Below are 14267 nucleotides of genomic sequence, written 5' to 3'. Positions count from 1 at the left end.
TATTTGCTCTGAGGCTTGTTGTGATGTTTTTTTACATAACTATCAGTCTAGAGTCGTATTTGCTCTGTGGCTTGTTGTGATGTTCTTTTACCTAACCATCAGTCTAGAGTCGTATTTCCTCTGTGGCTTGTTGTGGTGTTCTTTTACATAACCATCAGGCCTAGTCGTATTTGCTTTGTGGCTTTTTTTTGATGATCTTTTACATAACCATCAATCTAGTCCTATTTGCTCTGTGGATTGTTGTGATGTTATTTTACATAACCATCAGTCTAGAGTCGTATTTGCTTTGTGGCTTGTTGTGATGTTCTTTTACATAACCATCAGGCTTGTTGTGATGTTCTTTTACATAACCATCAATCTAGTCGTATTTGCTTTGTGGCTTGTTGTGATGATCTTTTACATAACCATCAGGCCTATTTCTATTTGTTCTGTGGCTTGTTTGTGATGATCTTTTACATAACCATCAGTCTAGAGTCCTATTTGCTCTGAGGCTTGTTGTGATGGTCTTTTACATAACCATCAGGCCTAGTCGTATTTGCTTTGTGGCTTGTTTGTGATGATCTTTTACATAACCATCAGGCCTATTTCTATTTGTTCTGTGGCTTGTTTGTGATGATCTTTTTATCAGTCTAGAGTCGTATTTCCTCTGTGGCTTGTTGTGATGTTCTTTTACATAACCATCAATCTAGTCGTATTTGCTTTGTGGCTTGTTTTGATGATCTTTTACATAACCATCAGGCCTATTTCTATTTGTTCTGTGGCTTGTTTGTGATGATCTTTTACAGGCTTGTTGTGATGATCTTTTACATAACCATCAGGCCTATTTCTATTTGTTCTGTGGCTTGTTTGTGATGATCTTTTACATAACCATCAGTCTAGAGTCCTATTTGCTCTGAGGCTTGTTGTGATGGTCTTTTACATAACCATCAGGCCTAGTCGTATTTGCTTTGTGGCTTTTTTTTGATGATCTTTTACATAACCATCAATCTAGTCCTATTTGCTCTGTGGATTGTTGTGATGTTATTTTACATAACCATCAGTCTAGAGTCGTATTTGCTCTGTGGCTTGTTGTGATGAAAGGCTATCAAATCAATTTTATTCATACAAAATGTATTTATGAATGAAGTTGATCTTATTTCATTGAGCCATAGTGTTTTTCCTGTGGATTGTTTCCCAACTTTGTAGAAAGGTTAAAAGCAGATATGAAAGTAATGATTGCTGTTTGTTCAACAAGTTATTGATCTAATTTAAAAAAAAAAATGTGACAGCAGTGTTTTATTCCCTTTTGATAAGTTCAAAGAACATGTCAAACATCTAGAAATCTGGAAGTGTAATTAATGTGATTTATAAACAGATAGGGTTGGATATTTTACTTAGGTGATTAGGTACAGCTGTGTATTGTTTTGATTTTTTTTGGTCCATCTACATCATTATTTCTTAGAAAAATTGTACAAGACCTTCTTATAATTAAGAGCTATATACCTCAGTGTTGACACTAGGCCTGCAATATGCTGTAATTCATTTTAAAGATAACAGGGGTTAACCCTTTCAACACTGTAGACCATAATGGACTCATCCATATCAATGCATGGTAAAGTCTACTAAAGTTACATAGGGGTGAAAGGGTTTTAAATAAAAAACCAATAGTGTGTAATAATATTTTGCCTGTGTCTTGCTGGAATGAAAGACTATCAAGTTTATTCAAATAAAAGACCTTGGTGTATGTTTAGAAATGTAAATGGATCCTTTTCAAAGTCAATTAGGTTCAAAGTGATGACATTTGGCTTGAAGATTGCTAGCTGGCACAAAAGACTAGCAAGATCTGCTATTATTTAAATTATCTGGATTTACTTTTGAGGTCAAGTCAGATACAATATTGAAACAAATAGCTTTCTCGAAAGAACCATAAGGCTTTGAGTATTGCGTTTGTCCTATAGGCCTAAGCATGCTGGGGATAAGGTTCATTAAGTTTGTTCTAAAGATCCATAAGTACCAGAACAATGGGTTCTATCATGACAAGCTTTTAACTTTATCTAACTCTATAACCTTTGCCAGTTTTCAAGGTCATATGTGTCATATGTGTTTAAAACTTGAAATTAATTCTTGTAAAGATGTACATGTATATAATCAAGAGTAATGATTTAGTTTCTGGGTTGAAGTGCTATCACAACATCACAGGAATCAGATGTGTGAAAAATGCTTCTCTACTGAGATCTAAACGGTGCAGAATTTTAAAAGGGTATTTTAGTTCAAGCATGCACCGAGACAAATATTAAAAATTAGAAAAACCAAAAACGTTTGTATATAACACCCTGTCTAGTGTCGGCCAGGGCACATATTTAATACAATTAGAAGAGTGTGAACACATGTAATCATGTACATGTCAATCCCCTTATAAGAAAGTACGTCCGTAGTGGTGAGGGTGTATGTAGGAGTGCTGGAGGTTGTATAGGTACTCTGCTTGTTAAGGGTCTCTATTTCCAACAGCTGATTAACATTGCAGTGCAGTACCACTTATATAATTAACTCATTCACCCCTATATTTCTAAACTGGACTTGCCCAGTCTTTGATTTGGTAAGGTTCAAATGTGACATTTGGGGTGCATGGGTTTAATCCCTGATATAGCTATAAAACAGAATTGGGAATAGTTTAGATTATACTCCACTCCAAGCAACTATAGAGCTGAGCAACAGCATGTAAAGTCTCTTAATAAATACACACCACATCCATCTGCCTGAGGTATCTAATTGATCCTAGGTGACCTAGCCTATGACTTTAGACCGATACACTATACAATCTTTCCTCTTTGGCCTCTAAATCATCATTTCTATGTTTGGTGTACTGACAACATACATAATCTACCAAATCTGCATGTCTCTGTCACATTAGGAAAATGTTTATAAATGCCTCTTTTTGTTTTTATTTATTACTGTGCATGCATTTCATGCGTGCAGAGAATGCTATGTGGTTACAGGTTTCCTGTCCACGTTATGTTTCAATGTAAGGGGTTTTCAGTCGATAAGGAGGTGCAGTGGCTTCTACATGTACATTATGTATACGACAAAATGTATTATTTACATGCATGCATGCTTTATTTAATTTAGACCTGTTAGATCCACCTAACCTTCAATATCTGTTAGGTTACTGTGACATCCATATATCCTAGAGTTTCAGATTAAGAAACATGTAAAAGATTTTCTATCAGTGATAATCTACACTTAACTTATCATACATAATACCCCCCCAACCAACCAACCAACCAAGTTAGGGGCGGGGGTGTATAATGGAATCACCCTGTCTGGATGTCGTCAACAGTAAATTGTCCGAAAAAATCCACCCTAACTCACAGGCAGATTTTATTGAAACTTCACTTAAATGACCAGTATATTATGAAGTTGTGCACTGGCAATTTAATTTCGAATTTCAACACTTTTTAAGGGAGTTACGGCCCTTTATGCGAAATAACTTGTCCGGAAAACTCTATCTTAATTAACTGGCAGAGTTTACTGAAACATCAGTTGTGCACTTGCATTTTTATTTCAGATTGCAACACTTTTCATCTGCAGGTGGTATTAGTTATCCCCTGGATGACAGTTCTAGCTTGTTATTGGTGTAAATAACAAAATAAATGTATTAATTACACTGAGCAAGTTACAGGATAAAGCTAATTACATAATTCTGAGAAAGAAAACTCTTATGAAAATCACAAACAAATACTAAATAATATACATGTAAGTTAAAGATCAGCTATAGGGGTAACCTTTACAAAATGGTGCTTACATGTTTTTGGTACCAGATATTGGTGTTTTACAAGGAAAATAAAAGAGAAACATGATTCAAAACAAAGCTCCTTTCTGACATCATTGTGATTGTCTGGAATATAATTAAAACATTAGATAACAATAATTATTACATAAGAGTTTCGCATCTCATCAATATCAGTACATTGATTAGCTTTCAAAATCCCAATTGGAACATGGCAAACTCTATCAAGAGTGCTAGTGCTTTGTGTTGAATTTACCATGGTCCAGTTGGTATTCATATTAACTGTAAATGCCAACTGAAAGCTATTCAATACTTACATTTACCATATTTTTTTTATATTAATCACATAGAAAATTGGAGCCTTCAAGAGAGTGGTCAAAGGTATCCAATTATTACAATTACAATGTCATGGTATGTAATGACTTCAACACATGACCAATGGCTGATATAGAAATACCATCTCAACTTGTTAGGTTAAGCAGTGGTAGTGTAAATGAGTGGTGAATCTTTTGTTTGACAGAAAGCCCTGGAGCTGTCCTCATCCAATGACACCAGCAGTTGTTCTGATACAATGGAAAGTGGGGATGAGACTGCTCGTGGGAACTGGTCGGGGCGACTGGACTTCTTCCTGTCCTGTGTGGGATATGCTGTTGGACTGGGAAATATATGGAGGTTTCCCTACCTGTGCTACAAGAGTGGGGGAGGTTTGTGTTATAACACACCAGTCCTGTAGATTTTCACTTTCAGTTTTCACAATTTGACAAAAAGAAAATGTATAAATAAAGCCAAACTAAATGAGAAGCGTATGTGTACTGGTAATGTTTTCTGTACGCCTGCCATTGGGTAACATATATTCCTAAGGCATTTTCAAACAAATTTATAAGTTTTCCCACAATAATTCCTGACTTTTATCCTTGAGACCAGTTGAAAGTCAAGGTTGTATGTTCAAGGTCACGGTCATAGCTAGATTCATTTCATGATGACTGGAAAATATCAACCAAATTTCATAAATCTTTCTCTATGTTAATGAACTATAGCCCACACTGCTTGTTTGTAGGGATTAACACATGCAACCTCAACTTTCACCATCACTCTCGCTCAAGATTTACGTAAATGTATTCCGCATGCGTGTGTTACAGATATGTTATAGGAACTGATTGTTGATATGGTATTCTTGTTAACATTTGAAACATTCAAAAATTATTACTGCACTAGATAAAGTAAAGTTTGGAAATAGTAAATGTTTTTTATTTGTCAAAATCAAGGGAAACATTTGAAAATATAGCACCCAAATATGGCTTGATGTGGAATTTCAACTTATATGTTAATAAGATTGTTGATACCAACATTGTAATGATTGAAATATTAGCATAAGACTAGCATCTTTCTGTTTCTATAGTTACCAACAAAATATGTGTGTTAATTATTCTACTCCTATATACGATATGTTTGGTGTTTCAACAGGAGCTTTTCTGATACCCTATGTGATATTCCTGATCCTGTGTGGGATACCCATGTTCTTCTTAGAAGTGTCATTTGGACAGTTTGCCAGTCTGAGTCCTGTGACCATTTGGAGGATATGTCCATTGTTTAAAGGTGAGCTCTTACATAGTGTTAACCTCTTGGCCCTTCACCACTGTTAACCATAATGGACACATCCAGATCAATACATGGTAGAGTCTACTAAAGTTACATAGGGATGAAAGGGTTCCATCTCTTCAGAAAAAGATCTCCTTACCTCATCTCCACAGATCATTTTTTCAAAGTCAAGACAAAATAAGAATTTAGAGATTTTATTATTTTTTGGTGATCTGTGTTATAACAAAGACATGAGGATACAATGACCATCAGTAACAGGGTCTGGAATTTCCTATCCTACACCTTAGAGCATGGAAGTGTCTTATACTCATAACTTCAGATGATAGCCACTATACTCATAACTTCAGATGATAGCCACTATCAGAAGGCAACTCCTGTGGAATAAAATTATTATTTATAATTATGGTATTGTAGTTCAGCGATCAAGACAATGGGTCAGATCTGCAAGTAATAAACACTCATTAGATGAAATTATTTTTAGAATTTTGGGATTTTGTTAAATATTTAAAATTAATTTTCTGCACTGTTGTTGTTTGTTGGATGTAGGTGTTGGGTACGGAATGGTGATTGTATCGGGCATCGTGTGTGTGTACTATAACATCATCATCACCTGGACCTTGTTTTACCTTTACCACTCCCTCCGTATGGTGCTGCCCTGGAGTATGTGTGACAACTGGTGGAACACGGAACACTGTTATCTACGAACAAATGCCAAAAACAACATATCTTCTCCCCAACCTCTCAACGGTTCAGCGCCTTACAACCTAACTGCAGCGGCAACAGTGGCATTAAAAGTGTCTGCAGGAAATGAGTCTAATGTATTAAAAACAACTGCAAGTGAAGAATTCTGGCAGTAAGTAATTAATAACTGTCTGTTAAACTTCAAAAGATCTCTATTTTTTAATCTCACCAGATTGTGAGCTTATGCTGTACTGCGGCGTCCGTCGTCCGTCGTTCATCCGTCAACTTTTTCTTTTGAACGACTTCTTCTGAAGAACTGTAGGACCCAGGGTCATGATATTTGGCCAGTAGGTACCTGGGATGTAGTGCTAAAAAAATCCTCATTAAAATGACCTTGACCTACTTTCAAGGTCACAGAGTTTAAATATGTTAAAAATTTCAAACAACAATATCCTAAGAACCATTTGAACTAGAGTTATGATACTTGGGTATGTTATGTAGACCAGCAGTTCGAATATTTTTTTCAGTTACAGTTATGCGATCAAAGGTCTACTTTAAATGCTAGTCAGGGGTCAAATGTCAACTTTGGTTAAAAGCTTTAACAATTTTCTTCTCAAGTTCCATAAGGCCCAGGGTCATGATATTTGGCCAGTAGGTACCTGGGATGCAGTGCTAAAAAAATCCTCATTAAAATGACCTTGACCTACTTTCAAGGTCACAGCAGTAAAATATGTTAAAAATTTCAAACAACAATATCCTGAGAACCATTTGAACTAGAGTCATGATACTTGGGTATGTTATGTAGACAAGCAGTGTGAATATTTTCTCAATTACAGTAATGAGGTCAAAGGTTAACTTTAAATGCTAGTCGGTGGTCAAATGTCAACTTTGGTTAAAAGCTTTAACAATCTTCTTCTCAAGTTCCATAAGGCCCAGGGTCATGATATTTGGCCAGTAGGTACCTGGGATGTAGTGCTAAAAATTTCCTCATTAAAATGTCTTGTGTTCTAGTTACCAAATGGTCTTGAGTTACCTATATGTCAGTTGCATGTGACAAAAGAAACAGGTGAGCAATACAGGCCCTCTGGGCCTCTTGTTATTTTTTTAATGATCTTCCAAATGTTTCCAAAATTTTCTTTCCTGATTTTGTATCAATATTGTAAAATTTCATTTGAACAGAATGGAACATAATTATATACTGTATAAGGGGGGGAGGGGGGGGGGGGAAATATTGCTGCAGTTGATATAAATTTTCACTTTTTTCTCCCTCTGCAATAAGGGTAAAATCGTCATGACAGCGAATATGAGTACACAGTTTACCAAATGTAATAATTACATGTGAAGGACTCAATATTGGAGTGGGTAAACGATTCCTGGTCTACAGTACATTCTTGCTAAACATTACCTGTTGTAGTTTTAATAATATTGTACTAGTTACAATATAATTCACATCATTAGTTCATTCTATTTTGCTCTTTTTCATTGTATCTGATAGCAAAATAAAATTCATGGCAAGCATTGGTAGCTTATATCCACCCTTGCGTGTTTTATACAGGCGTGGAGTGCTACAGCTGTCAGATGGTATAGACGATATGGGAGACCTGCGCTGGGATCTCCTCATTTGTCTCTTTGTTGCCTGGGTTGTGGTGTTCCTGTGTTTGTTCAAAGGAGTCAAGTCATCTGGAAAAGTAAGTTTGTCTTATCAAAGAATACACTGGTAAAGATCAATTATAAAATATGCCATTTCCTGACGCAAGTTAATTATTATTTAAAATACTATACACTTAGATTATCCTGGGGTCCAGTATTTCCCCAAGGGGAGAGGGTAAACTTTACTATAGTTTATATTGGGAAATAATACTTTTCATCCAGTTCTCTTCCTTTCAGTCTGAAGTAAGTCAAAATTTGATCCATGTACGTACCATCATGATAAGGGTGGCAAATGAATGGTATGAAAGTCATGGCCTGAGCCCCGGCCCCCCCCCCCCATTGGAAAGACGAAGAAATAGTGTATTTAATGGGTATATTATGTTTATTTTCAGTGGTAAATCATTCAAACTTTGTTGAGTTATAAGTATGCAAAGACAGTTTGAAAATTAATTAAAGACCCTAAGAAAAGGTAATAATCATAAGGCTTAGGGCATGTGGTTATTTCATAAAAATTAACATTTATAACTACAGTGTACTAGAGATTGAATAAGACCTTTATGGCCTTTATCTGTATAGACTATGAAAAGTTCTGTTTTACACAATCAATAAAATTAAATTTTCTATGTGACGTTTTCAATGACTAGTACAATATGTACACTGTCACCTTCATCAGACAAATGACCAGTGAAGCGTATGCACACAAAGGTGTAAAATGTGTACGAGTTGTCCACATAATCAATGTTGATTTCGGCTACGCTGTAAGCATATGTACAATATTTGTTATACGCTTAAAGCGTAGCCGAAAATGACATCAATTTTATAGACAACTGGTACACATTTTACACCTTTGTGTGCATACGCTTCATTGGTCATTTGTCTGATGAAGGTGACAGTGTACATATCGTACTAGTCATTGAAACGTCACATAGAATTTTATTGATTGTTTAAAAAAGATCTTTTCATAATCTATACTTACCAACCTGAAGAAAAAGTTAAGCTTTATTCTGTATAATACATATATAAGATGTATATAGTGTTAGTCTCTCCCTAATATCATTTCTTTTGTGAATCCACAGTTTGTATGAATCCTTTGTTAAATCCTGAAATTGAAAGCACTTAAGTACCTAGTGTGTCGACATATTAGCAGTAACTCCAGAGTAATGAGTAGAAAATGTTCAACTTAAAACATGGAATGATACACATACAGTAACTCACGGTAACACAACAGGTGATATCTACAGGGAATCTGGTACATATAAAGGGGATTGTATCCCCACTAACAACACAGAATCACTGGGTGATCCCTCTGAAGTAATTCAGGTAAAATAAGGAGAAAATATTCACCGTCAACTTAAAAATATGGAATGATACATATACAGTAACTCGGGGTAACACAATGGGTAATATCTACAGAGAAAAGGGTATCTCCAGTATAATGTTAGGGAAATCCTTAGGGTAATATCTACAGAGAAAAGGGTATCTCCAGTATAATGTTAGGGAAATCCTTAGGGTAATATCTACAGAGAAAAGGGTATCTCCAGTATAATGTTAGGGAAATCCTTAGGGTAATATCTACAGAGAAAAGGGTATCTCCAGTATAATGTTAGGGAAATCCTTAGGGTAATATCTACAGAGAAAAGGGTATCTCCAGTATAATGTTAGGGAAATCCTTAGGGTAATATCTACAGAGAAAAGGGTATCTCCAGTATAATGTTAGGGAAATCCTTAGGGTAATATCTACAGAGAAAAGGGTATCTCCAGTATAATGTTAGGGAAATCCTTAGGGTAATATCTACAGAGAAAAGGGTATCTCCAGTATAATGTTAGGGAAATCCTTAGGGTAATATCTACAGAGAAAAGGGTATCTCCAGTATAATGTTAGGGAAATCCTTATCAACAACACACGGAAACACTGGGTGGTCCCTCTGAAGTATTTCAGGTTTAATAGAGAGAAAATCTTCACCATCAACAAACAATTATTTTGTTTACATTGATTTCTCTGTTGGAAACATGCCTAAAAAATGATTACTAGCTTTGAAAACACAAAGTGGTAATATTACTTTTCAAGACTAGATGTGGACCCTGTTATATTTAATTATTTAGATAAAGCAGAACACCATGTAAACAAATTTTTCTTGCAAAAAGGGTTTAGCTGAATTTGTGTAAAATAGGTTTTGGGTATATCAGACAGTCATTGTTTTAATATTTAGTTTGTGTTTCTATCAGATCATGTTCAAAGGCAGTTGTTTGAAAGATTAGATTAAAAAAGATCATGGTTTCTTCACAATACATAAATTAGCTCATTTACCCCTGAAGACACATTTGAACTCTTCCAATTCAAAGGTTGGAATAGTTCCTTATGAAATTTCAGGGATGAATGGGTTAATTAGTTTAACGGCAACACCCAATTGCTTATCGTTGGCATCTGAAGCCTGAATATGATACAGTGTAAAAGGAATAAAATTAGTAAATGCTTTATCAGTTTCAAATGGATACTTTTCTGGTGAAAAATGATGAATACATAATTAAAATGATATTAAAAATCAGAGATTAATTGCAGCCCCTTCGCCCTTGGTTTGGATATAGTGATGGCGGTTGTACAGGGTTAAGGAAATGATAGCTTTATACTGTTATTAGTAACATGTTACATCATCTGTAATGTATTAGTTAATACAAGACTACATATGCTGTGATCGTTAACATCATACAAGACCCCACAACAAATATGTGAAGCCTAAAAAAATTAAAAGTGAAGTACCTGCCCTGAGATTATAAATGTGTGACTCACTAGGAAAACTTTCCATAATGTGCATGTATTGCCATATTCACATGCAAGTGTACAAGCATTATGATAGCTATATAGCTGTGCATGTACATTGTTTTGATAAGACATGATGAATGATGGAGCTTGCAGACAGGACTGATTATTACTAATCTGTAATACAAATAACAAAATAGGCACTGGAACCTTGCTACACAAGTCTGATATTAAATTTTCCTGCTTTATTACTGCAACATGTCTGATAATTATATTGCCGTAATATGTCTAATAACTGTTACCATAATGTGTCTTATAACTGTTACCATAATGTGTCTGATAACTGTTACTGTAATGTGTCTGATAACTGTATTACCGTAATGTGTCTGATAACTGTTACCGTAATGTGTCTGATAACTGTTACCGTAAAGTGTCTGATAACTGTATTATTGTAATGTGTCTGATAACTGTATTACCATAATGTGTCTGATAACTGTTACTGTAATGTGTCTGATAACTGTATTACCGTAATGTGTCTGATAACTGTATTACTGTAATGTGTCTGATAACTGTTACCGTAATGTGTCTGATAACTGTATAACCGTAATGTGTCTGATATCTGTATTACCGTAATGTGTCTGATAACTGTATAAACGGAATGTGTCTGATAACTGTATTGCTGTAATGTGTCTGATAACTGTATTACTGTAGCATGTCTGATAACTGTATTACCGTAATGTGTCTGATTACTGTATAAACGTAATGTGTCTGATAACTGTATTACCGTAATGTGTCTGATAACTGTATTATTGTAATGTGTCTGATAACTGTTACTGTAATGTGTCTTGTAACTGTATAACTGTAATGTGTTTGATAACTGTATTACTGTAATGTGTCTGATAACTGTTACTGTAATGTGTCTGATAACTGTATTATCGTATTGTATAACTGTATAAACTGAATGTGTCTGATAACTGTATTGCTGTAATGTGTCTGATATCTGTATATTACTGTAATGTGTCTGATAACTGTTTCTGTAATGTGTCTGATAACTGTTTCTGTAATGTGTCTGATAACTGTTACTTTAATGTGTCTGATAACTGTATTACTGTAGCATGTCTGAAAACTATATTACCGTAATGTGTCTGATTACTGTATAATCGTAATGTGTCTGATAACTGTATAAATGTAATGTGTCTGATAACTGTATGACCGTAATGTGTCTGATAACTGTATAAACGGAATGTGTCTTGTAACTGTATTACTTTAATGTGTCTGATAACTGTATAAACGGAATGTGTCTTGTAACTGTATTACCATATTGTGTGATAACTGTTACTGTAATGTGTCTGATCACTGTTACTGTAGCATGTCTGATAAGTGTATTACGGTTATGTGTCTTGATAACTGTTACCGGAATGTGTCTGATAACTGTATTGCTGTAATGTGTCTGATATCTGTATATTACTGTAATGTGTCTGATAACTCTAATACCATAATGTGTCTGATAACTGTATTATTGGAATGTGTCTGATAACTGTTACCGGAATGTGTCTGATAACTGTATTACTGTAGCATGTCTGAAAACTATATTACCGTAATGTGTCTGATTACTGTATAAACGTAGTGTGTCTGATAACTGTATTACCGCAATGTGTCTGATAACTGTTACCGTATTGTGTCTGATAACTGTTACCGTATTGTGTCTGATAACTGTTACCGTGATGTGTCTGATAACTGTATTATTGCGTAATGTGTCTGATAACTGTATAAACGGAATGTGTCTGATAACTGTATTACTGTAGCATGTCTGAAAACTATATTACCGTAATGTGTCTGATTACTGTATAAACGTAGTGTGTCTGATAACTGTATTACCGCAATGTGTCTGATAACTGTTACCGTATTGTGTCTGATAACTGTTACCGTGATGTGTCTGATAACTGTATTATTGTAATGGGTCTGATAACTGTTACGGTAATGTGTCTGATAACTGTATTATCGTAATGTGTCTGATAACTGTTACGGTAATGGGTCTGATAACTGGATTATTGTAATGTGTCTGATAACTGTTACAGTAATGTGTCTGATAACTGTAATACCATAATGTGTCTAATAACTGTAATACCATAATGTGTCTAATAACTGTAATACCATAATGTGTCTAATAACTGTAATACCATAATGTGTCTGATTACTGTATTACCGTAATGTGTCTGATTACTGTATAAACGTAGTGTGTCTGATAACTGTATTACCGCAATGTGTCTGATAACTGTTACCGTATTGTGTCTGATAACTGTTACCGTTATGTGTCTGATAACTGTATTGTATTACTGTAATGTGTCTGATAACTGTTACGGTATTGTGTCTGATAACTGTTACCGTAATGATAACTGTAATATTGTAATGTGTCTGTTAACTGTTACAGTAATGTGTCTTGAAACTGTATTACTGTAATGTGTCTGATAACTGTTACTGTAATGTGTCTGATAACTGTTACTGTAGCATGTCTGATAACTGTATTACGGTTATGTGTCTTGATAACTGTTACCGTAATGTGTCTGATAACTGTTACCGTAATGTGTCTTGTAACAGTATTACCATAATGTGTCTGATAACTGTTACGGTATTGTGTCTGATAACTGTTAACGTAATGTGTCTGATAAATGTATTACCGTAATGTGCCTGATAACTGTATTACCACAATATGTCTGATAACTGTTTCCGTAATGTGTCTTATAACTGTATTATCGTAATGTGTCTGATAACTGTTACTGTAATGTGTCTGATTAATGTTACCGTAATGTGTCTGATAACTGTATTACCGCAATATGTCTGATAACTGTTACCGTAATGTGTCTGATAACTGTTACCGTAATGTGTCTGATAACTGTATTACCGCAATATGTCTGATAACTGTTAACGTAATGTGTCTGATACCTGTTACTGTAATGTGTCTGATAACTGTAATACCATAATGTGTCTGATAAATGTAATACCATAATGTGTCTGATTACTGTATTACCGTAATGTGTCTGATAACTGTATTACCGTAATGTGTCTGATAACTGTATTACCGTAATGTGTCTGATAACTGTATAAACGTAATGTGTCTTTTAACTGTATTACTGTAATGTGTCTGATAACTGTATTACTGTAATGTGTCTGATAACTGTATTACTGTAACAGCTATCAGACACATTACTTATCAGACACATTACCGTAATGTGTATGATAACTGTATTACTGTAGCATGTCTAATAACTGTATTAACGTAACTTGTCTGATAACTGTTACCATACTGGGTCTGATAACTGTTACATTAATGTGTCTGATAAGTAATGTGTCTGATATCTGTATTACCGTAATTTGTCTGATAACTGTTACAGCAATACAGTTATCAGACATATTACAATAATACAGATATCAGACACATTACCGTAATGTGTCTAATAACTGTTACTGTATTGTGTCTGATAACTGTAATATTGTAATGTGTCTGTTAACTGTTACCGTAATGTGTCTTGTAACTGTATTACCGTAATGTGTCTGATAACTGTTACTGTAATGTGTCTGATAACTGTTACTGTAGCATGTCTGATAACTGTATTGCTGTAATGTGTCTGATATCTGTATAACCGTAATGTGTCTGATAACTGTATTATTGTAATGTGTCTGATAACTGTTACTGTAATGTGTCTTGTAACTGTATTACTGTAATGTGTCTGATAACTGTATTACTGTAATGTGTCTGATAACTGTTACTGTATTGTGTCTGATAACTGTTACCGTAATGTGTCTGATAACTGT

General features: G+C 34.7%; 1 protein-coding gene across 1 annotated transcript in view; it reads left to right on the top strand.

Moving 5' to 3' along the window:
• LOC110454090 (sodium- and chloride-dependent glycine transporter 1-like) overlaps window positions 1–14267 on the top strand; it is a 69435-nt gene that overhangs the window by 23541 nt on the left and 31627 nt on the right. Inside the window, exons 2-5 of the mRNA XM_021503439.1 lie at window positions 4287–4470; window positions 5231–5362; window positions 5912–6218; window positions 7602–7738. Of these exons, the coding sequence (XP_021359114.1) occupies window positions 4287–4470; window positions 5231–5362; window positions 5912–6218; window positions 7602–7738 (760 nt within the window). The remainder of the gene's footprint in view (window positions 1–4286; window positions 4471–5230; window positions 5363–5911; window positions 6219–7601; window positions 7739–14267) is intronic.

Source organism: Mizuhopecten yessoensis, unplaced genomic scaffold (genome assembly GCF_002113885.1).
Source record: "Mizuhopecten yessoensis strain PY_sf001 unplaced genomic scaffold, ASM211388v2 scaffold7669, whole genome shotgun sequence".
Lineage (NCBI taxonomy): Eukaryota > Metazoa > Mollusca > Bivalvia > Pectinida > Pectinidae > Mizuhopecten > Mizuhopecten yessoensis.
This window is presented reverse-complemented; position numbering and strand designations above follow the sequence as displayed.